General features: G+C 42.0%; 2 protein-coding genes across 7 annotated transcripts in view; one reads left to right on the top strand and one right to left on the bottom strand.

The window, feature by feature from the left end:
• LOC124162702 (neurobeachin) overlaps positions 1-24,912 on the bottom strand; it is a 1,312,932-nt gene that overhangs the window by 165,719 nt on the left and 1,122,301 nt on the right. The gene's annotated exons all lie outside the window — the stretch shown is intronic.
• LOC124162704 (protein mab-21) lies at positions 15,205-18,886 on the top strand. The gene has a single exon (XM_046539313.1). It carries the CDS (start codon positions 16,277-16,279, stop codon positions 17,372-17,374), a length of 1,098 nt encoding a protein of 365 aa, XP_046395269.1. The 5' UTR covers positions 15,205-16,276; the 3' UTR covers positions 17,375-18,886.

The following is a 24,912-nucleotide window of genomic DNA, read 5'->3' as shown; positions in this document are numbered from 1 at the left end:
AGAGGGTCCCAATCCATCACCATGCAGTTATATGAAGAGTGGTAGTGGTGGGGGCTGCTGGTGCTATGACGCGTCTAAGCTTGTGCCTTATGGAAGTCTTGGGACGCCGCCCGAGCATGCGCAGAACGAGTGAGTTGACATCGCCGCGCCGCCCGGCGACCGTATAATCTTGTGTTGCAGTGCTGCAGAATACCTTGTTTTAGTGACCAGTTGACTTTTGTGTAAATAGTTTTAATGTAAATAGGTTTAGTTGTAGTTGAGTTAATTGAGTTAGTGATTTTTAGTGTTTTAGTGTTAGTGATTGTATTGTGTATTAGTGAGTCATAATGGTCTCTAGATTGCCTTAAAAACTCACAAAAATACACAAAATATTAAAACAATTTGACCCTCCCGGTGGAGTGAGCCCCTCCTAGAATTTGACTCACGAGCCGCCACTGCCTCAGAGTTCACCGAGGAGCAAGATGGAGCAAGGCGCGACTGAAATGCACCAAGAAAGGATTCCTCCCGCTCGCAGCCACAACAAAATGCCACACTCACTCCCTGGGGACTGTCCCACACACACTGGGGAAGTTGCACCACGCTCCCCACACACCCACCCATCCAATAAAGGGCTACGGGAGGGGGGAGCTTTAGCCCTTAACCGGTGACGTGCGTTCTGAGAGACCGATGCGTTTCTGAAATTATGAATATTTTCAAAATTGCTATTTCAAAATATCTATAATCCCCGTGAGCGCCATAATTTTGTATATAAAGGACATGGCACTCTTAAAGTTTAGCGTTCTTATTATTTATTACTGAAAAGTTGAAACTGAATTTGAGTAACGGTCTGTGAGACCACACGTAACTAAATTGAAAAAACCGATAAACGTAATGCTGGTGGAAATAATTAAAAAAGTTGTTAAAAACAATTCCTATTGATTTTTCAAGAATAATAATAATGATCAATAATATGCTATGAAGCATTATTATTATTTTCATAGCGTGTATAATTAAGTATGTATTTAATTACGAAAAGTACGATAATAATAACAACTCAAGTGTTTTTGATATCAGTTTTTTGATCCCGTTTCAAATAACAATTTTTACTGAAAAAGTTGGTTCGCGTTGGGAATGCATAATATTGAATGTAAGTTGTATAAAAGTTGAGAAGTCAATGAAACATTGCACTAAGCAAAAAAAATGACTCTGCAACGTTTTATGAATTTCTGTTTTATTGCGGTCTCCCAAACAGCACGTCAGTGGTGGTGTATCAAGAATTGCACGTCACTGGTTAAGGGTTAGGCCTCTTCTCCTCATATGTCGCTCTTCCTCAAAAGGCAATAGGGCTTTCTTTTTCATTTATAAAATCGAAAACCAATAAAAGCGCAACCAAGATGGTATCGTACGACTTAATTATTTCCCGGCAAATTATTTGCGAAAGATCTTCTCGTGTTTTCCACCGGTTTAATCCGTTGTATATCAACAAAGTTTCAACGGACGACTCGTCTCTTCTACATCCTTTACAACCCGTTGTCCTATGTAACTCATTCGGGGCCGTCCCTTGCCCTTCTTCCCTTCCACCTGTCCTCCTACGATTATTTTTATCAGGCCATCATTCCTCAAAATGTGGCCAACTGAGTAAGAACACCAATACACGTGTGCTTAGCTACTCCAAGTAAAGTGTGATGGAAATATTTAAATGATTGTAACTCCCGCATAGATACTAAGGTGTACTGATACCTGCAGTGGCTGAAGAGAGCGAAAAATCCAAAGAGAAAAAAATCATTTGGATTTGTGGATTTTTCGCACAATTTGTATATTTCGGATGACTCCGTAAAGGTATCACCGTGGCAAGTCCCGGCATTATTAATTTGGCTGAATAGTCTTGGAGGATTAGGCAGAAAAAGGTAAATTGGAGATGATGAACAGCTAAGTAGCTGAGAGTAAATTTTTCCGTAAAAATGGAAATCGTGCAAGACACATTGCACTAAATAAGAAGGTAAGAAATATGTTTAAAACCCGAGTCTTCCCCTGAAGTTTTTTCAGAATTTGCAACTTAAACTTTAAATACCCTTAAAATTTTTTTTTGAAACGTTGAGATAGTAGTGGACTTGGTAACACCGACACTTAGTAGGGTGCTACGCTACGTTGCTAAGAGGCTATCTCGACCAGCACGCCAATGGGCGGAGGATGGATCCCTCCCAACCTCTAAATAAATGGTAGAGACACACACAGACAGAGCGAGGGGATGCTCTTGTACCCTTTTCTGCCGAGAGGCGGCGTTGTATTCGTTGCGCAAAGGGGGGGAGAGAGAGAGTGTGGAATGCTCTCCGGGAAGCCCTTGGAAGGAGTGTCCACGCCTCAGCAGACACGCAAAGAGGAGAGTGTATCTCCACTCTGTTAAGTATCCTTTCGTTTCTGCTTTGAGGGCCGCGCCGGCCCTTGTGTGCGCCGCCAAATCCGCCGCCGTCAAGCCCTCTTGTCGGAGTGCGGGCACGCGGAAGGAGCTCTTCTCTCGGACGGCGGCGGCGGGAGGGAGGGAGGCGGGCGGCCGAGGAAGGGTCGGCATTTGGGCGGGAAGTGAGTGTTCCTCATGTGAGGGGAGAACACTCTCGGTTTCCACTGAGACCTGTGCGCCGCCGACAACCAGTCCCAGCAACAGAGTGTGCTCAAAAGAGCATCGTAATAAAAAAAAACTCAATCATGGGCAGTGCTTTTAAAAGTACCGAGAAGAAGTAAATGGGCTCAATTAAAGTGACTTCGTAAAGAAGTTAATAAATTTGCCTTTTCCTTGTATTGACCTCTATTTTTTAATGATGTACCTTGGAATTTAGGTCAAAATGATGGGAAACTTTTATGCCGACGTTTCGGCTTATTTGTAAAACATCTTTTATATGAAAACGAGGGTACAATATTGATACATAAAAAACTTATGATCATTAATCAATTACGAGTACAAATTACTGATTTTAAAAGAAATTGCAAATTGCATTTCACTTACGATACATACAATTATAACTGATGTAACAACACAAGGGGTGTCATATTTTGCAACAACAAGGAGGCTACAACATAATAGTGGCTGTATCCAAACAAGTAAATTAAGGTACTCCTGGACTCGAAGTTATCTGTAGCCCTAGGTACACCAATGAAATCACAAAAGTAATCGATGAAATCAGTAAGTAAACCGATTACGAGCATGCAACGATTACAACGAAAGTAACGATCTCTCTTTCACCATAAGGTGTAAATTACAAATAAAAACTATATTTCGTAAAAATCAATCGCAACAAGTAAAAATTACTGCATAAGTAATCGCAATTCGATTACTTACCAACACTGATCATTGATTTACCGATTAATATATTTTAACGTCAGACGGTTGTTATTTTTCAAAAAACATCTTTAAGTTTTTCAATATTTAGTCTTATTTATTGTTTCACTCCTAGAAAATTTCTCTTTCTTCCTCAACAATCCCCCTCTCTATTTCATCAACAACTTCCTAACAACATGAAATAACGGTATTCATTTTAAAATCAACAGTCTTAAATATGAAACGTTACTACAGACCACTACTATCTTTCGCACAAATCCCGATTTTATTTGAAAATTAGCCAAATATCTACGTAATTTTTCATAAAAATACTGAGTCGTTGATATACTAATTAACGCAAATTGATTTCGATATTTGGCCATCCGTGACCAATTCTAACCATATAGACCAACGGAGTGGACGCTCGATAAGTATGTTTAATTAGAAAATCACTCAAAAATAGCTTAACATTAGAGATATTTTAATATGACAGAAACGACACTAAAACAAGTCAAATTTTGCTGATTTAGCATTTTCCAAAAAAAAAAAAGCTGGTGAATTTACCCTAACCAATAATAATCGTGTAATTATCTAAAATCGACCATTTCCATCCTTCTACAGTTATCCTCTTCTCATGTTTTAGATTGACGAGTAGCACAGGTTACTAGAAATATTTCCGTGACCAATTAGGAACTAAATTTCCTATGATATCACCAGGAGAATAAGAAAACATCAAGCTACGTAAAAAATATAAAATCGCAAATATGATAAATCGCAAACTTGATAAAAAGTCGAAAATTTTGCTTCTAGTCAGCTTTTTCGACTTGGAACCACTTCGCGTCGTGGAACCGACAGTGAGGAACACGGAATGCACCTCCACTCATTTGTGACAGATTCGCGCCGCAGAGATCTTGGGCGCCGGCGCTCGCCGCATCTAATACGCCCGACGCCATCGAATTTTCACCGTCGGCGGCGGCGCACGGGTTTAGCTTGGAGAAGGGAGACTTCGCAGGGATTAGGATAGGGGGGCCGGGGGGACACCACGAAGGAGTGTGGTGTAAGTGCTTCCCCCCCCCTTCCCAGCGAAGGATCCTCTGGATGGGAGATTTACGCAGATGGAGACGGGCAAAGTATGGGAAGGGGGGAGGGGGTTTGCTCTCTTGCCACCCCCCCCCCCCTGCTTTCGAGTACGAGGCACGACAGCGACGCCACACAATGGGCTTTAAAAGATGCCGATGAGGAGGTGGAGTGGGGGAAGGGACTGCTCTCTTGATCCCCTTTTTAAAAAAAGACACCCAAACCTCTCATCCCTCATCCTCCTCCTTACTCACTCGCTTCACATAGAGCCAGGGCTGCCAACCACAGATTTGCCATCGAGCAGAACGGGTTGTTCCCTCGCGGGCAGGATGGCAGCCAAATTTTTATTTCTCCAAAATCGACCATTTTCCATCCGCCCGGCGGTTCGCACGCGTCGTGTTCAAGATTGATGGGTTGCACGAGTTGCTGGAAAAATTGCAGAGGCATGACACGACTTATTATTTAAAAAAAAAGACAGTTTATCGGTAAACTCCTTCAACGGATATCGCGTATCAACCGTGAAATCTCTTTTTGAGCATTTTAAGGACATTTTTCGATGTCTCTCAATAGACAAAGCTACCTTGTTTGATACTGGTTAATTCAATAGGTATTTCAGTTTTTCTCAACAAATGGCAATAATATCCACCATTCCTATCTACCTACCTACCTATTCCACCATTTTAAATATCAATTAATGTACGTTCTACGGCCGTGTAGGAATTAATAAAAATATCAAAGCCGCGCTCTTTGAGTGGGAAAGGAAAGGAATGGTATTTCAAATGTAATGGGTGAGAAAAAGCAAAGAACCGATTGAAATGCAATGAACAAAAGGTACTAAAACAGGGGTTTGGAAAGAAAAATTGGCAAAAGAAGGCAAAAAAAGGCACTCACTCAATCACCGAGAAGATTTGCTCCAAAGAACAAGCTTCAGAGGAGGTCCCAGAATCCCGAGGGATCTTCACCAAAATTTATTCTTCTTCACACTTTTTCAGAACCCTTTTGTTCTTTTCATTACATCGCTTTCCTGTCCAATAATTTTCTATAATAATCCCTTTCCTTACCCACAAAAAAATACGGCCCTATGGAACCATTTCACTCAATCACCATTTCAAACTGTTGAGGGCCAAAAGACTCTACTTTTGAATTTGAACTTTACAGAATTACGTCAAGGTAAGCAGTTGTGATCAAAACCTAAAGCTTCAAACACGTTCAAGTTAAGCGATAGCGAAAATTAAGACTCAAATGAACTCTTTGAGAAACAATTAATTTCAGGGATAGCCTCAAAGATAGGGATCGCCGCTTCAATTTCGAAAAACTGTATCAGCGTTTCGAACTCGTATTTGGTGCATCAAAATTTCAACCCTGCGTCACATATTCTCAGTGGTTCCTCAAAGTACCTCACTGTTTCTCGCTGCATTCTTTCCATTTTTCTTGTTGCTTGCATCGATATGATTAAATAAAGATGCTCTTCCATTTTTTGCACAAATATTTTCATTACTGAAAATAGGTTACGCTTACGGTAGGCGCGTTTATTTTTCATGTTTCTACTAGGTGGCTTGATACGTCTTTCGCCGAGTTTATCTACGCTTTCTATCTATTTTCCAAGTAGCTATTCGGGGTTGGTAAGGAATTCCTAGTCTCATGTTATCAACGTAATACTATCACTACGTTTTTTTCTAGCTCGTTTGCGAATGTTTACCTAGGCATGTTCGCCTCACTCCATTTACCACGAACGCACTTTCACATCTCAGCAAAATTTCAATATCTTTCTCCTAGTGTTCCTAGCCTAATATCCTTCCAAGCTATCCGCTTATTTTTAATCTAACGTTTCAGTTTTTGCATGCCTGTGGAGTTATAGAAGTATATTCTGTGGTTTACTTCTTCGGTTGATGTTTTTGAGCCCGGATCACGTTCATTGACGTTAGAAAATAACGGATCTGAGCTGGAGCAGCGAGTAAGATGTAGTCCTACTGATTTCCATGTCGGCGATGATGAATTTCACTTAAAATTGAGCCTGGAACAAGGGCTCAGTGTCCTAAACGTGACAGAAACTCTGCTTGGAGGTAGGCGAGAGGCAAACGTTAGTGTCCCGTCCTTAGGCGTAAAAATGCAGATCTGTAAAGCAGAAGCAGATTCGCTGAAAACTTCAGCAGCCAGAAAAAGACTTTCGGGAGAGTGAGGCCCCGCCCTGAAATGAGTGTCACTCCTAAGAATCCGTAAAATTGCTGATCGCTTACTTGGGCACTTGTCAATGTGCCAATGGAAAGTGCTGCCGCCGCCAAGCCCCATTCGACCTTTGCCCCACCACCCAAAAATATACATTCAACATTTTCCAGATTCCGGATCGAAACGCGTAGTCTATAATAACTATTATTTTATTTATTTTCGCGACCCCCTGGCCCAGAGGCGGATCCAGGATTTCTTTCTGGGAGGGGCACAAACAAGGCTGTATCCAAGATTTTGTTTTGGGGTGGCCATGATACCTCGTAATACAAAACGAACCAGGGATGCCAAAATATTGGGGGGCCCAAACCGGGGATCTTGCCCCGGGAAGTTTATAAGTAGTGAGTTTTAAGTTCTTTAAGCATTTTAGAAGAGTCATATGATCAACATTAGAACCCTGATAACTCGAATCTCGATATCTGGACACTCCGGGAAAAATCGACAACCCTGACACATTTTTTCCTCACACCCATAATGAATTTTTGAGGGGGCTCGGGCCCTCTTAGGCCCCATGGAGTCGGCGCCACTGAAACGAACGCAATGATAATGGGACCGTATTAAAATCCTTGCATATTTCTGTGGGTCTGGGGGGGGGGCACGTGCCCCCTAGATCCACCTATGCCCTGGCCTATGAGAAAATTACTTCAGATAAGTCTTAACGATTGAAAATCGAGCTACGCACTAAAAAGGAAAATAATACAAATCCAAAGACATGCACCCCATGTGGACCGCTGATACAATGGAAACTATCCAGCCTGACAATAATGTCACTATGACGCATGCCTTCGCGAACAGTGTGTACGCACTATACAGCACAAAAATTACACATTCCACGTCGGTATGATAGCAATTCGGTCGTTACCAGTTCTTGGCTTTTACGCTGAGCAAAGAAATGAAAAACAAACCACTTAAATGAAAGTATTACAATCGCGAAGAACAAAAAAAAAGCACCCATGGATGCTTGTATGGCTGAAACCATCCGTTGACCCCGAGATTTGAGAACAACCATAGGGAATACACGATTGGAAATTGGAGTTTGGATGAGGTTACCGTCACCACAGGCCATACGCGCTGCAAGTACCGGACGGATGGAAATCCGACGTCGTTAATATGGCCAGGTCTCGAGTAAAATTGCCCCATGGGTCTGAAGAACAGAGAGCTCAACTTAAGTGCTCTCATCACAGCACACAAACAGGGTTCAGACAGCATCTGCAAAATCTCCGCCATCAGCGGGATTTGAACTGAAGCCCCAGAGAGAGAAAGCCGAAGTATCAGTCACCACAACTATCACACGTTATTGAAGGGTAATCTAACACACGGTTAAACTAACGATGGATATTTGAGGCTCAATTCATTAATGCATGCTGCAAGAGAGAGAGAGAGAGAGGATTTTAGTTATTTACAATTGTGTTTTGATATCCATGATGCACATTAGCAAAGATAGTTGTTTAACCGTCGCACAATGGTCGAAAATGTCGAAAGGTCGGGAAAAAATCGACTTTTATTGAAACATTTGAACTCTAACATTCGTCATTTTGGTTATCACCTAAGTATGTGCGAGGTAAGAGTATTAAACTGGGTATCATCGATTCGAGGGGCCAATTCTATACACTATATGCATTCCGGGAGTCCTTTAAAAAAATATTGTGTCATAAACTGTAAATGCATTCGCCGCAGGTCCAACTAGTGGGAATAATTGTATTTCAATGATCCATAAAACACGATTACCAAACAATTCGGCGTCTATTTTCGATAATTATCACAATTATAAATTGAAAAACGCATCTGGTGCAATAATAATCGCATTTATTGGGCGTCGACACCCGTGAACACAGAATTTTATTTTTTTTAAACAAAACACTGTGGCCTTGGGAGGATTATTTTCCGATTCTGAAATTAATTTAAAACTAATAATGACTCTGGATAGGTTAGGAAAGTGTTCAAAATGTTTAGAAAATAGGGTTGAAATTCTCAAGGGAAGGAATTACAGCTAGATTTTTGTTGTGTGTGCGTGACCAAGAGGAAATTAGTACGATCAGGAAGAAAGACCAGAAAATGGAAGCCTGGAATCGTTCGAGACGCTTGTTGCGATGGATAATGGGGAATATGTGGACGGAGAAAAGAGAGGAAACGACGAAGTGGTAGATATGGTGGGTGAGGAGTAGTAGATAACATTAGTAAGTCAAGGATTCTTTAATCCCCAGGTAGGTAGAGAATAGATAATAGTACAGTTGTGAGGATTAGATAAGTAAGATAAGGAACAGAGAACGGTAGATAAGAGCGGAGACATTGGAGGGTTTGGATGGATCGAGTACTGAGCTCAGCATTTTCGACCTTTGCGCGTCGCCGGGGTTCGAACGGTGGTCCGTGGCGGAGAGGGCCATCATCTTGCAGGAGGGTGTGTGGGAATGGCTAGAGGGTGAGACAGAGGAAAGAGAGAGAGAGAGAGACATGACAATCCACTCTGTGCGGCGTGCAATCGTGCGCCTGCCTCGCCCCTCGTCCCCCTCCCCCCCTTGGACGCCACGGCAACCGGATGGCAGGAGTGGGAGGGGAGGAGAGGAGAGGGGTCCAGGTGATGGGGAGGGAGCAGGCTAAAGAGAGACTGCCTCATACCCCCCCCCCCCTCACTAGCGCGCGCAAATCTCAAGAGAGAACGGTTCTGAGAAAATCCTCCTCCTTACATTAGCCAAGTCGTTCTTACGTTACCACAGTAAAAGTATTCTACGAATTGAGGTAGGTTTGCATGGAGTATTTACCCCTTAGATTGCCGGAGAGCGCTGTCGCGCACCTGATATCTCTCGCGAAAAGTGCCAGGAGCGAGATAGCGCTCCTCATGCAATGTCACTCTAAGATGCTGATAATTAACTAATAATTCAATAGTCAGTATTCATTTTATTTTAACATTAACAATTTCAAATTATAAAAATTAACTCATATTACCGAAAACTCGTCAAATAATATCATAAAAAAGTGAAACCACATATAATAAAGGTTTCCTAAAGTTTTTGAACATATACCTTTAATTGTTTTTGAGACCTAATTTTTTTCCTGACCTACTGCAAAATCAGCAAAAATGCCTCGGCACATTTGGCATAGTATGTACCTAGAAAATCGGTTGGCACTGATACATAAGTATAATGGCAGTCTCCCATTCCATCCTGGAATTCCCTCTTCAATTCACAATAAGGCACACCCCCTTTCATCCTATCAAAAAATCCTATTCTCTTCCTTCCCCTCCCTCGTTTACCCAACATTCTTCCCTCTAACACTGTTTTCAACATCCCCTCCCTCCTCAGCACTCGCTCCATCCATGCCACTCCTCACCCACCATGTCCAGCACTTCATAGTTCCTCCCAGTCCACTTTACCTCCTCCATTCCATACAAAAATTATAACTCTGGATAGGTAAATCTACGCCAGATAAGTGGAAGGATAGGATCGAGACGAAAAAAGGTCCACGCTACGGTGTCGCATGAAAACACAGCTGAAATGAACATGAAGAAATCCCCCGTTACCTGAGCTAGTGGGGCAGAATCTATAGAGCCACAGAAACTCAACCAATTGGACCCGGCTCCTAAGCATACACATGCGGAAAACCGTAAAAGTAAATAATTAAAGTACTGCGGTATAAATTTTTTTCTCAGTAAAATCGTCTGCAAATACCTTAAATAGCCTCGTAGATTGGGTTTTTATATTTAACTGCTGCTGTAAGATTTGAGATAGTTCCCTCAAAATGACGGCGCGCATTTGCTGCCCAACGAAGGTTTTTCAAATTGAATGGCTACTTTGGGTCGAAATGCATTCTCCCAATCATCTCCTTCCCAATAATCCCATTCCCGTGAAACACGAATCTCATCTCTTTCCCACCATGTATAACACCACCGTGACACCCTTACCTACCGGCTACCTCTTACCTACAGTTCCATAAAAACTCTTTCATTTGATATAACGTCATCAGTATTACCACATACGACCGTCATCAGAAGACTTCCTATCTAAATCCCTCATCCTATTCCTCTCCTTCCATAAATTGCATAAAGAGCAGATGAGGCGACTATGTTGGTGAATTAATGCGTGACGTACTTGAGTCTGTTTAGTATAAAGAGTGCTTTCTGTTTCTTTCGTTGTACTTTATTATATAACCTTTTCTCTTTAAATCCACCAGATTTTTTGACTGTTTTCTTTGGATCCTCCGCAAACATAAATGAACTCTTCAAAGCCCACTCAGGCAGGCCAAACCGAAATTGGCAATCTGAATATTATTATACGTTTCGCAGAATTCGAAAAGATGAGGATTCATTCACGATGGCAAACTCGTCGTGCAAATTTTGAGCACGAGCATCACATCAAATTGAAAGCGACAAATACGCGAGCGAAATGGGCCTTTCAAAGAGGACGCGAGCAAGTCGCGAATCCATTTAAAAACACGTACAACATGTTCCCTCGAAAAGTGGCCAAAGATAAAGATCCCTCTTCCCCTCGTTAAGATAAAGATGGTAATCATCCCCACTAGTGCCTCCGCCGCGAATCGGAAAACGACCTCGCCCCCTCGCACTTCAAGAGGGGGAACATGGCCACAACAACACGGAGGAGGCCCCTTCTTTCAACAAAACAAAGGAGTTTTTTTCTGCAGGAAGAATCAATTATCCGTATTATTTAGGTATGAAACAAATTCATTAAAGTATTCTACCCATTAAAGTAGGTTTCCATGGAGTAGTTTAGAGGAATTCTGGGATCCTCCCTCCCCATCAACCACTTCCCTCTTCAATTCAAAATAAGGCCTACTCCCTTTCATTCTATCTAAAAATCCTATTCTTTTCCTCCCTCTCCCTCGTTTACCTAACATTCTACCCTCTAAAACCCTTTCCAACATCCCCTCCCCGCCAGGGGCGCCGACTTATAAAAAATATTGGGGGGGGGGGGGGCATATCCGAGGTCTTGCCCCAGGAAGACGTTAAATTCAAAGTGTGTCGCAGCACCGAAACACTATCATGATTCACACCACCTAATTCAGTCAACCTGCTTCACCTTATAATTATTTGTTTTAACACATTGTTGAATTTATTTTAAGAGGTAACTATCGTCAAACATGGGAAATAAAAATTACCAATATATTTTTGTAATTTCACAAACCATAATATAACTTAATTATTTTCTTGAAATATTGAGGGGGCTCCGCCCCCCCAAACGAATCTTTGAGGGGGCTCGGGCCCCCTCAGGCCCGATGGAGTCGGCGCCACTGCTCCCCGCTAAGTAACTCCCTCCATCCATACCTTCTGTCTCCTCCGTATCTCACCTAAAAGCTGCCTTTCCTCACCCACCATGTCCAGCACTTCATTGTTCCTTCTCCTTTCCATCCACTTCACCTTCTCCATTCTTCGCCACACCCACATCCCGAATACCTCAAGTCTCTTATAAGGATTTTTTTTGCTCTTAATTAAAGTATAATATTTTAAGTTTCGATTGGAAATGAATTTCTATACCTATCCTTTCGAGAAGGTATCTTTATTGTTTTATTGCTCCCGAAGGAACTCGTAATGCTCCTAAATCCTCATGTGACAATAGCCTAGCACACAGCCTGCGTATTGAAGTATCCTTGGCATATCATGCACAGTACAAAATAGAGGAGTCGTTCGTAATTAATTTCGGCAAAATTCATTGGCCCCGATATCCAAATGCCGCAATTTCCTTATGGAGAAGCGATTAGGGAAATTAAAACATTTGAGTACATTATCTCTCCAAATGTGTATCAGCTTCCCGCGTAATTCTTTTAAGAGGTGTGCAACGCCATATTTTCTATCGCGGTAATTTTCGAAATATCTCGCCGCATTCATCAGTATTCCATTTATGTCGCCAATTATCTCTCTCCTCTCTGGATCCCATGTGCAAATCAATCGTCGAAATTATTATGCATGATTATGAATGAGCATATGCAATGAATATTATACTACCGGCTGGCATTTCATTAGTTTTCATAAGGGAGGATGCGATAGTCAATGAAGTTTCGATTGATCGAACTCCAGTCGAGGCCCGATAGGAATCGATCAGTTAACTCGCCCCCGTGATATTAAAACACATTGACTGAACATTCCCGACCAGCCATGACTCCAGGAGGATTTCACGCGAATCCACCTACACGATCTTTCGCCCTATGCACTACACATGGTCGTGTCTTGAGTCAATCCAACCCAAATTTTAACATTAGAGTATTTTTTCAGACAAACCTACGGCGGTCCGCGTTCGCCATTGTCAATAAAACCATAGAGGTGCGAGGGCCACTCGGTTTGACCATGATAAATGTGAATTAATGGGAATATAATTACACTTGCTTCTCAAATGACTAAAACCGAAGTTTATCACACGTGCGAATTTATGGCAATCTCAGCACCTTCACCTTTCTTTTGGACAATAAAACTTTCTTTGACCTTCGCACACTCTTCCTCCAATCGCGGCTTCGGACTCAAATCAACGAATGACAAAGGTTTATCTTCCCCGAATTATTCCTCACCTTCGACTCTCTTGAGGGCCGAGGGGAATTTGGTTTTTAGGTTAGCCTGTAATTCTGCATCGTAGTACGGATGTTAAGCTATCATTTCAGGAAAAAAAAACTTGATTCCTTATAAAATGTCGCCATTATGAATTTGAAAGATAGATAAATAGGAAGTAATCGAAATATTCAAGGAAAAAAAACATTTAAATAGTCATAATAAAGGAGGATGAACCACGCATTAATTCGAATTTATTTAGTGACATGCACGAAAACGTTTTGCTAAGTCAACCTCCGATTTTCGAAATAAAATGTATTTTGTCACCACTTTTACCACTGAGCCTAACTGTATATTAGCGGCGAGAACATAGGGCTACGTGAAATGATCAGAATTCGTGATATGTACGGCTACGGAGTGTAATGAATGACAAATGAGAATCGAATAACTCCATGGACACAAAACGGCAACCCTCTGACTTCTCGTACACAACATGTGGGATAGGATCTCGGTATGACTGACCCATACCCTGAGCAGTATAATGAGCGACTCCCAATAATGTCTCCACTAATGGGCGTACCCAGCGAGGGAAAGGAGGGGGCAGCTACCCTTCCCCCCCCCCCCCCCCCAGAAGCAAAAATCGCAAATGTCTTTAATGAAAATAACATTTTTTTTTTTTCAAGGAAATAATTTTAAAAACTAATAAAGAGCTGTTACAGTTTCCTTAAAATGATGTTTTCATTAAATTTTTCAATTTAAGCGTGATTTGAGATTTCAACAATCCATAATTAATGTTTTATAACATTAACCTCAGGTCTGTTAGAAATCGAATGCCATATTTGTTGGAGTAAATGATTTATCATTATTCATGTTCTACTTATTTAGTTATTTAATTATTTTCTCATGTTCTACCCTAAATGTTGAGATGGGTAGATATATGTGCATACTTAGGTTTTCTTGCTATGATTGATTGAGTTAACTTCAATATTTCATTTCTATGCCCTGATGTGTTAGTTGTGCTGAATTCCATTCGGAAATATTTGATATTTTTTGCACAAGTTTATTTTATGATCTCTTTCGTTTGTATTTCATCTTATGTTCTTAATGGACATTTGTCCAAGAGCAATAAATATTATTATTATTATAGCGGCCGGATGGATTCCCTTTCGGCTTGTCATGCATAGCTAATCTTTTATCATAAAACTCTTTTTTTTTGCAACTCGAATATACTCAACAATTCGCGTGTACTAGCGACAACGCCTAACCACGGAGAGAGGATATGTCAGTATGGACCCTTTCCGCCTAATAAGTATTGCAGCCCCAAAATTCTATACGGATTGGCTCGGAGGGGTTTCGGTACAGCGGATGTCCACTGTTTCGGTTTTAGACATTTGTGGTGCTTGGACAGCTTAGCAACTCTATCAGCTTACTAACATTTACAGATATTTCCTCTCAGACACATTGTCACTCTCCATTAAAAAATCCTTGTTTTTATTGCACGATTTTCAACCAATACATAATTTAGATTAACAAAAGATTATGTGATATAAGTAAGTCATTTTTGGGAGACTAAAAATGTACGTAGGGAGCCTCAGTTAATATTGGGGCATGATAATTTATCCAGCAAGTAATAATCATGATATGATAGCAAAAATACAGTAGTTCTAGGCATGAAAAATCGTGTGAAAACTAGACGTTACGGAAAGTAGATCACTATTATACTACCGTGAATGAAGGTACTCAAAACATTGGATTTTTTAGTAAAGTCACTTCTATTTTACGAGCGTTAAAATGTGCGACCTGTTAATACATTCCACCGGACAAACTGGGCGTGACTATAAACGGACCACGGCTTTGACACCATCTGCCATCACCAAAGTATTGAAGCCGCGGCTCGATTTCGTCATCCGAGTGAGGGTTTCATTCTAAATCGTAAGAAAACGATAAAATTTAGAGAAATGTTCACAGGAAACTAGATCCAATGCATTATAATCATCAATTCCCACCACTTACAAGGTGAAGTTCGTTTCACATTAATTAGTCTCTAGTTTCGTGAGCGGTAGAATTCGACTCTCGATTTGGGAAGAGAGGGTGTCGGAGGCGCGGGATGCGTTTACCCACCTCATGGCGCCTTCAACCGCACCCGCAGCAAGCGATGAGTCGCCCGCTTCCATCGACCCGCTGCCGGAGAGAGTGGCCACCAGGGGGGGCAGTGGAAAGGGTGGTGGTGTTGACACAAACACAATCACAAACGGGCGCACAACACAAGCGGAAGGAGGCGATAAACAAATCCACGCACACGAGAAGGGGGCGTGGCACCCGCACCCACCCTCCGCTGGGGGGCGTGACATGGCGAGAGCCAATGGGGTGGCAGCGCAGGCCCCCCACCACTCGAAGGGGGCGGGCCCCGCTCTCCGCAGGGGGGCGTGGCTAGCGAGGCGAGGTGAGCGAAGGGCCCCCCGACGGGGGAAGGTGAGGGAAGTGGCAGGGGGTGGGCGAGGAGCGCCTCCGACGCGGTCAGTCTGCCCCCAGCGGCCTCCAGCACGACATTAGAGGCACGCGGGCGGTGTAGAGGGTGCGTGTTGAGCTGCTGCTATTCCTAAACGCGGCGACTACAGCCTCCGTCCCATTGGCTTCATAGTTGTACAGACACGTCCGTATGGTGCGGTGCTGTAAGACGACAGAGTCGGTAGGGGAAAAGTGTGGTTTGAAAAGCCCTTCGACTGCTGGATATTCTTCCCTTTCTCCTGCTTCAGACCCACACGACCTCGTCCCTGAAGTGCTGAAAACTTGAGCACAGTGTCGCGGGGGGCACTCCAGCAGATTAGAGCGAGGCTTGACAGCAGGTCGTTTCTGCTCCTCGCGACCACGTCCGTCGGGTGCGGTGGACGCGGACACAGTGCCGCAGGAGGACAGAGGGGCGCGATAGAGGGGGCGCGCCCACCCTCACCTCCCCCCTCTTCACCCTCCCCTCCACGCCCCCCCCGCCAACAAGAGGCGCGGCCCGCACCACTCTTGCTGCAGCCGCGCTCTTCCCCGAACGACAGAGAGGACAACTGCCCCTGATTACCACCACACCTCCATAGAACAACAGCTCTTGAGTATACCTATCCTCAGGGACGGTTCTCGAGAACAAAACCTCCTGAAAACCAAAGCTCTTTACCAGAACAGCCCTTGAGAACATCAACACTGCCAAGATGTTGGTGCCGCCGGATATGATGGCGGCCCAGTCCAAGATGCTCTACCAGCTGAACAAGTATTACGGGGAGCGGGTGCAGACGCGCAAGGGACAGGTGGCCAAGACCATCCGGGAGGTTTGCAAGGTGGTGCAGGACGTTTTGAAGGAGGTGGAGGTGCAGGAGCCGCGCTTCATCTCTTCGCTGACCGAGTGCAACGGCCGCTACGAGGGCCTCGAGGTGGTCGCGCCCTCCGAGTTCGAGGTCGTGCTCTACCTCAACCAAATGGGCGTTTTCAACTTTGTGGACGATGGCACTCTGCCCGGCTGTGCGGTGCTCAAGCTTTCCGACGGCCGAAAGCGCTCAATGTCCCTCTGGGTGGAGTTCATCACCGCCTCCGGATACCTGTCCGCCCGAAAGATCCGCTCCCGATTTCAGACCCTGGTGGCGCAAGCGTGCGACAAGTGTAGCTACCGAGACTCGGTCAAGATGATCGCGGACACGACGGAGGTGCGGCTACGCATCCGGGAGCGGTTCATCGTGCAGATCACGCCCGCTTTCAAGTGCTCAGGGGTGTGGCCTCGGAGCGCGGCCCACTGGCCCATCCCGCACATTCCCTGGCCGCACCCGAACCTAGTGGCGGAGGTGAAGACGGAGGGCTTCGACTTGCTGTCCAAGGAGAGCGTGGCGATGCAGGGCAAGCAGTCCGCGATGGAGGGAGACGCGTGGGTGCTGTCCTTCTCGGAGGCGGAGAACCGGCTGCTGCAGGGCGGGTGCCGCCGGCGCTGCCTCAGCATCCTGAAGACGCTGCGGGATAGGCACCTGGACCTGCCCGGCAACCCCGTGTCCAGCTACCACATGAAGACGCTGCTGCTGTACGAGTGCGAGAAACACCCGCGGGAGATGGAGTGGGACGAGGCGTGTTTGGGCGACCGCATGAACGGCATCCTGCTGCAGCTCATCTCGTGCCTGCAGTGCCGCCGATGCCCGCACTACTTCCTGCCCAACCTCGACCTCTTCAAGGGCAAGTCGCCCAGCTCCCTGGAGAACGCGGCCAAGCAGGCGTGGAGGCTCACGAGGGAGCTGCTCACCAACTCACGCTCCCTCGAGAAGCTATGAACGCCTCTCTCCCTCGCACCTCAAAATACATTGCGGCGAGAGTGATTCTACATCCTCAGATAGAGATGGCTTCTTGGGCTCTACAATGGATTTTTAATTCAACTAATATCCACCGACGTTTCGAATACTTTCACAAAAAGTTCTGTGACTGCTCCTGGGCCGCAGCTAAGGATTAGGACGCTTCGACTAATGACTTCACATCATTTTAAGACTTCCTTCAACACCAAATTTTTAGCATCAAATGTTCTATTTCCCATTTAGGCACGTGAAATTCATATGGATGTAAGTGCTGTGTGCTTCTAGCCCCTTCTTTCCTTTGCAACCAACATGAATTTTAAATTCCCAAAACCATTCAATCTGCAAATAACAATCAATTGTGACAATCCCAGTGCAGGCTGTCGCCTCTTCGAGTAATATATCTCATCAGCACACATGTGAAATAGGTAATGAGCCGGCATTAACTAATCGACATCAGAAATACACCAAAACCTCCGGTTGGCCCCCGAAATAACATATTGGACAGCCGAAACATTAAAATGCATAAAATTGGGCACCAAGCGCCCCAAAGAAAACCAGTAGATATTCATTAAATTGTGGTAGAAACTCTATGTAGAGTCCGAGAAGCTTTCTCAGACGTCGCGGCGGACAGATGCTGTGGGTCCAGCATGGCGGAGACGGTGATGCCCGCCTCCTTTGACCCCCAACCTCCCGGAGTGACCACGCCGTGTCGGCCGGCCGGCGCCCCGCGGGACACCGGCGTCGGAGCCGCCGCCGCCTCAGTCCTCCTCTCGCATCGGAGCAAGTCTTTCAGCCGAACTCCACGTGCTCCAAATCCCTTTCGGCCCTAGAGCGTGTGTCCGTGATTAGTGCGTGACTTCCCTCGCATCCCGACTGAAGTGTGAAGGCACGCCGAGTGATTGGCAGTTGTTTTTTTTAATTAGTGTCTTTTAATTAAAGAGAAGTGAGTAGACGAGGAGTAGATAAGAGCAGAGAATGAGTGTGGATGAGTGAACTTCCAGTGCGAGTGCATTTAAAAGGTAATGTACAGTTTTGAAACGACTTTCGTAGTCACTTTGTCTGAATTCTTATTGAACATCGAGAGCTCATTCATTTATCGAGCACGTGTCAGCTATCTATTTCTTCTCCCCTTCAGACCATTTCACAAATGGATTTCTTTAAATGTTCGAGCAGTTTAAAAGACGTAAGACTTCTTTTTACGACCGGTACGTGAAAAAAATGACACTTTTGTTAAACGAATTTCACCGGACACAAAATTATTGGACGATAAAGTGTTCCTGTATGTACATAATTTGTTGTTTCCATGAATGATTGGTGCGTAGCATTCAAAATAAACATTCTTGTGGCGCTTTACGAATTACATGTTACTGTGAAAGTATGTTGCTTTTGTTTAGCAGAGATTTTCTATTATGAATCAGTGAAGTTTGTTTGGTGTGTGATCTTGTATTGTATAGAAGTATTTGCCTGTTTTCATTAAATTATTATTGATGTGAATATCCAAGTTATTTTTAAGCCCAATACAGCCGTGTAATAAGAGCATATGACCAATTTTTCCGCAATAGAATTCGAATTCATAAATATTTGGATTCAGTGTTTACGATATATAATTAGATAGATATATTCATCATGTAGGGATCCAACACCCCAAAATAAATCTACAGGACAATGTTAATTGATTGCTATTATGATAGAGTGATAATACTAATGCCATAATCCTTAAAAAGACGTTCGGGTAGATACGTTATTAGGTATATACGTCAACTTAATAACAACATAGGTTCCTAATGAGCCTACTATCCCATGATATTCCATTGCTCGAGAAGTAAAAAAGAGACTATGAACTTCTTAAAATGGTTTCCTATACCAAAAAATATACCTTATAATTTACTTAAAACATCGAAAGTGTTGACATTGATTCACGGGATCAAAGGAAATCCATCCTAATAATTTATAATGTTGACGAATGCGAAAAAATCATTCAAAGTAGAATAATTTTTACTGACTACAGAACAATACAAATGAAACATTAATGGACTGTGCGTATTTATAACTACGAATAAAAAGAAACAATATGGTGACTTACTTCAAAGAATCAATAGCCACTCCCGTGAGCCCTGAGCTACCACAAAAAGGGAGCTCCGACGGAAAACAAATTCCATCATTCGTATTTAAGGCTGATAATAATTACTTACTCGAACCCTATATTTTTAATTTTGGCTGTAATTCGTAACATCGAACGACATCTCTCCTCGGCAGTTCCTAATGTATGCATCGTCTTCTAAATTCTATCGCGTCTTAAAATAAATATTGATATAAATTGCAGGCCAATTAGAATCCCTTTCTGAAAACATAGTGACCTCCGACCGGGAACACTTTCAAATGCCCAAATTTTAGAATGCAATTTAAGTAAACACTTTCGCTAGATGTACCATTAACAATTAATTATTACAACAGGTGTACCAATTTAGGAATACACGCAATGATGTATTAACGGAGCAAAATCGTAATTCGGTATGCAGTAAAAAAATTGCTTTCCACTTACTCACAGGGTTTTCATTACAAAGAAAAGCAATAGCAGTTCAGTAATCTCGGAAGACTCGTCATGATCTATTCAGCACGTTACCTTACTTTTAGATGCAATGATATCCTCATGTGTTTCACAATACATCGGCATCAATTTTTTCTGCCCAAAATGAGTACAACACTTGCTTAAAACACGATAAGCAGCCAAATTTACAGGAAATTATACCCTGGAAGACAATTTTTGAAGCAAAAAAACATTTTGATACAGCCATTCAGTAGTAAACATTGAATAATTTAATGAATTAGAATCCTCGCAAAGGTCAGAATTTTCGTATTTCTGCTTCGATGTGCTTGGAATTTAACTTACAGATTACACTTTGTAGAAAATAATATCACCCGGAAGAAATTGCCACGTCCCTTTCGATTTCCTAACCCTTGAGCGCAAATCCCAATTCGGGCGAGGCAGGGTAGAGCGAGTTGGCGGGAGGCGCGCCGCCCACTCCCGCTAACATGAGCAGTGTCGCACACGGGGAAAAGCGGGCGGCCAAAGCCGATGAAGATACGCCTCGGACAACAGGCGGTCTGGGCGCAGTCTGCGATGAACGCAGCGAGGTCGCACATGCTCCTAACACCTAGATAGCAATTTGAAATACCAATACCTGAATACCAGATACATAGCTACCTTCCTTTAGGTTTTATTCGAGTCAGGATATTATTAACTCTCCCTAGAATTTCTCCAGACAAAACTCGATGTTTTAGTCCACTTAAACTGAAAGCTATCTCTTTCCCCAAAAAGTATTCAAAATCCGCGAAAAATATCAAGTATGCAGTTTTTAGAGTAGGCATGTATCAAATCGGTCCCTGACGATTCCGCGAAAACAGTGGAATTCGACGTAAAATATTTGATATTTCGTAGTTTATACAAAATATTGATGCATGTCATGAAACAAAACTAATTTTGACTGGACTTTCTGATTTAAGTCATGAATTGAGGGTAAGAGGTAAATTATGAACACCATATTGTTCTCAAAAGACTCGATAAAAGGCGCCAGGTATCAAAAAGTTCGAATCATCTATGATAAGTACACCGCATTTATGATAATTGGGATGATTTTACAACAGCGTAAAACATTTCTAACATGGGTCTATTAATACGAATGAGTTTGTGTACTATTGTAATTTGAAAAAAAAAAAAAAAAAAAAAAAAAACAATTCCGTTCGTCACTGTTGTCATCGGCCATCGTCCGTTTTATGGATTTTACGCAAATTTATATCCCGTATCTATTTCGTCCAATCGACTCATCTTCGTTTACTTTTTCCCTTTTTACTACGATGACATAAGTTCAAGTCATACCACCTCTTAAGCTGCATTTATTTGCATGCACAATGACTCCTCTAACCTCTCTCAAGTCGAAATTATATGATTGTCTTTCACTCAGTTCTCCCATGATAATTCTCATTTCCCTAGCTTTTCGAAGAATTTTCTTCGCATCCTCTACACCTTTCTCATCCTTTGAAGTAATAACAACCTACAATTTTTCAAGATTTCAACCTACTTGTTTTCATTTTCATAAGAAAGTATTCACAATGATAGGCTCCATACATAAAGTCGGTATATTATTTTCCCTTTCCGCTTTTAACAAAAGAGGCTTAAATATTAAGAACCTCTATACATATAAATTCTAGTTCCCGGCAGGTTGAGCACTCCGCAAAAAAATAAAATTATATATATAAAGGGGTGGTAAAAATATTAGTTGATGACATTTTCTCCTTTTCCTGATTCAACGTCCAGAAAGTTCATCAATATCGATTACAACATCCTCACAACACTTTATCTGAGGCAATAAATATCCATTCTCGCGCAATACGATTTGCTCCATACTTCGCTGCACTAACTCCAAAATATCGCTAAAGTAAAAACAATGGTATATATGCCGCGCAAGTAAGGGAACAATGAATTTCCCAATTGCAATACTTTGGGACAGTACCAGATTAGTCTCAAAAATTAAAAGGATATAATACGGTGGTCGATTTCCATTGAATCATATTTCATTTTTAATGCAGAGAGGTCCTCCGGAAATTCAAATCATACAAAAAAATCACGAAGTCTACGTAGAATATGGAGGGCGCACATGGGATCTGGCGCAGAACGAATTAATCCGTAAACTTAAATTAAAAGGAAAGTAGCGCAGTTCGTCAAAAACTGCTATGGGCGTACTGACAGCGTTACACATATTTCAAACGAATTAGTCGGGGAACCGCTAAAGACTTGAAGGCTACGAGCTAGGGTTGGATTGCTTGAACAATTGAGAGTTGATGTCTTTCAGAGCAACACCGAGGATACCATATTAGAACACCACTACTTATGTATCCAGGTCCGAGAGAAACGATAAATTAAGAGAGGTATTTTGCCGAACAGATGTGCATGGGAATTCCTATTTTTCCCTATAAAAAGAAAGGCCATTAACAATGCTGAGCGTAACTTCACACTCGCATTTCCTCTTAATTTCTTAACGGCTAGCATTCCCCGCCACACACCTATTGAGGAGGCTCACGGGATAGTATTTAGATCATTGCCTAAATGCAAAAATATTAATACTGATCAAATCAATACGCAAAAGTACTTTCACCAGAGAATAATCCACTAACTCTCCGCCGACGATGAAAATAATTTTTGTGCAATAATAACCGAAGAAGTATCATAACATTCTTCAAAAATAATATGCACTATCTTTTAATGACAAACACACATTCATCTTTTGGTTTATAAGGTACTTAAGAGGCAATTTTCGCAATTAATTTAAAGGCCTAGTAAAGATTCATAATAGACCCTAATTCTTAGATCATTTAATATGGATTTCGGAATTATATTCTTAATTCCAGTGTCATCATTACTGAATTAATATGATTTAACTTTAAAGCAGCTGTGATGCGTCCTACAACTATGGTTCGCATGATGTCGGCATAAAGATTAAATGTACAGAAAATTTCCATCGAAGGAGAAATCAGGAATGAAAAGCTTTCACTGAAAATAATTCTCGTACTTTAATATTGGCGATAGGATTGAATATCCGGGCCTGTATTGCGTGAATCTAATCCACGTTATTATTTTTACACAGATATTTTACAATATAAACCAAGGTTTAAATATTAAATAGTAAATATTATGGCAAATACAGAAAGAAATGATCCTTTCATTAATTAATTTAAAACATTTAAAAGTTAAGTAATTGAACTGAATGCTTTTCCGATACCACACCCAAACGAGACACATAATAGACCTCCCCTCCGACGACCAACTTAACCTAAATCTTTCTTCCTTATATTATCTTACTCAGGGTGTTTCCCCTAACAATACACTATAACAACCTCCATCCCTCCTAACAATCCTCTCCCGTCTTTAGCTAATATCCTTCCGCCCCCACTCACATAGCGTATTATACTAAACTTTGCCATTTCTTTTATGCCCGTAAAAAAAACTTTCATTAGCTTCCTGTATGCAATCAGTGAACTTGAATTTTCATTCAACATAAGGTGCAGTTCATGATATCACAAACGACCTCGCTCGTTATTTGTAATCATTGTCTCTCGTTTTCATCATTCTTTTAGCTTGATCAATCTTTTCATTTTTATAATTAACGATGTCCATTTCTTTGATATCAGTCAAGGCATACAATACTTCCCCTATCCGCTACGGAAATCTACATCTACATATTACCACTCACGTTGCCTCGATGGGCGTATGGCAGTGGGAGTTAAGACATCAGCCGCTGTCAAATAAAATGGGAATGCTCTAACGAAGTTCCGCCTACAGAATTTGTTATTAAAGCCCTTTATTATTCGGGGGAAAAACGAATTCCTACACCTATCCGTTTGGAAATATATCTCTTCTAATTTATCGTTTCTATCGGACGTGGAAATATATGATGTTCTCTGCGTCGCTGTGAAATATATCAATTCTCAATTGCTCCAGCAATCTATGCCTAAGGCGCACCCTCCTAGTCCTAAGCGGCTTCCAGCCTAATTCGTTTAACATCTGTGTTACGCTTTCAGTATGCCCGTAGCAGTTTTTGATGGAAATGTTCTCCGTAAACTAATCTTGCATTGGCAACTCTGCAAATTAAATTAGGTACATCATATTTCAGGCTATCTTCTTTCAAAATTCGCTAACTCTTGGTTTACTTACAATTAGTGGTATTCCATTATAAGTTTTCCTCGATATGCACAATTACAAAAGAAATCATCACCATTACACAAATTGCTTCAGCCAACGGTTATTCTAAAAATTTAAAAGATAAACTGATTTAAAAAAACAGAGAAGATTGGCTATTGACCAAATGTTTTCGGCGAACGAGGATAAAAAGAAGCAGTGGTGCACAGTGACGTACCTCGATGCACTTTCTCTGAAAATGGCTCATCATTTACCCAAGGACGAATTCCGCATGGCTTTTAAACCTTATGCCACTCTAGGGAGACTGATCATTAAATTTAAGGATCAGATAAACCAATTGGATAGATGTGGAGCATATTCATTGAAATGCAGCGATTGCAATGGTGTGTACGTGGGACAGACAGGAAGAAGTTTTAAATTCAGGAAGAAAGAACATCAAGTGCTTACCAATATAACAAAGATGAAAAAAGTAATTTTGCTAAACACTTAATATACAACTGTCATAGGAGCGATTTTAAAATGAATATTTTAAAATTTTGCAATGACCGCCGTGAACTGGACTCCAGGGAACAGTTAGAAATTTTAAAAATTATTGAAAGTCAAGACAGTACTCTTATAAATGAATATCTCTACCCATCCTTTTCCCATATTCTGGCGTCCGTTTTAAAGTAACTAGGTAACAATAATAAGATAAACAAATCATAATAAGCGCCTGAAGATGAGGATAATTCATTGAAACTCGGGTCGCGCTCTGATAAAAAATAATTGGTATAAGTAGTTATGTATATCCAGGAAAAACTTATCTTCTTTCAATTATCAACTTATA

The sequence above is a fragment of the Ischnura elegans genome, chromosome 7, assembly GCF_921293095.1.
Source record: "Ischnura elegans chromosome 7, ioIscEleg1.1, whole genome shotgun sequence".
In the NCBI taxonomy this organism is placed as follows: Eukaryota; Metazoa; Arthropoda; class Insecta; order Odonata; family Coenagrionidae; genus Ischnura; species Ischnura elegans.
This window is presented reverse-complemented; position numbering and strand designations above follow the sequence as displayed.

What these genes read in the sequence shown, in the direction of transcription:
- LOC124162704 (XM_046539313.1), top strand. Translation starts at nt 16,277, where the DNA reads ATGTTGGTGCCGCCGGATATGATGGCGGCCCAGTCCAAGATGCTCTAC.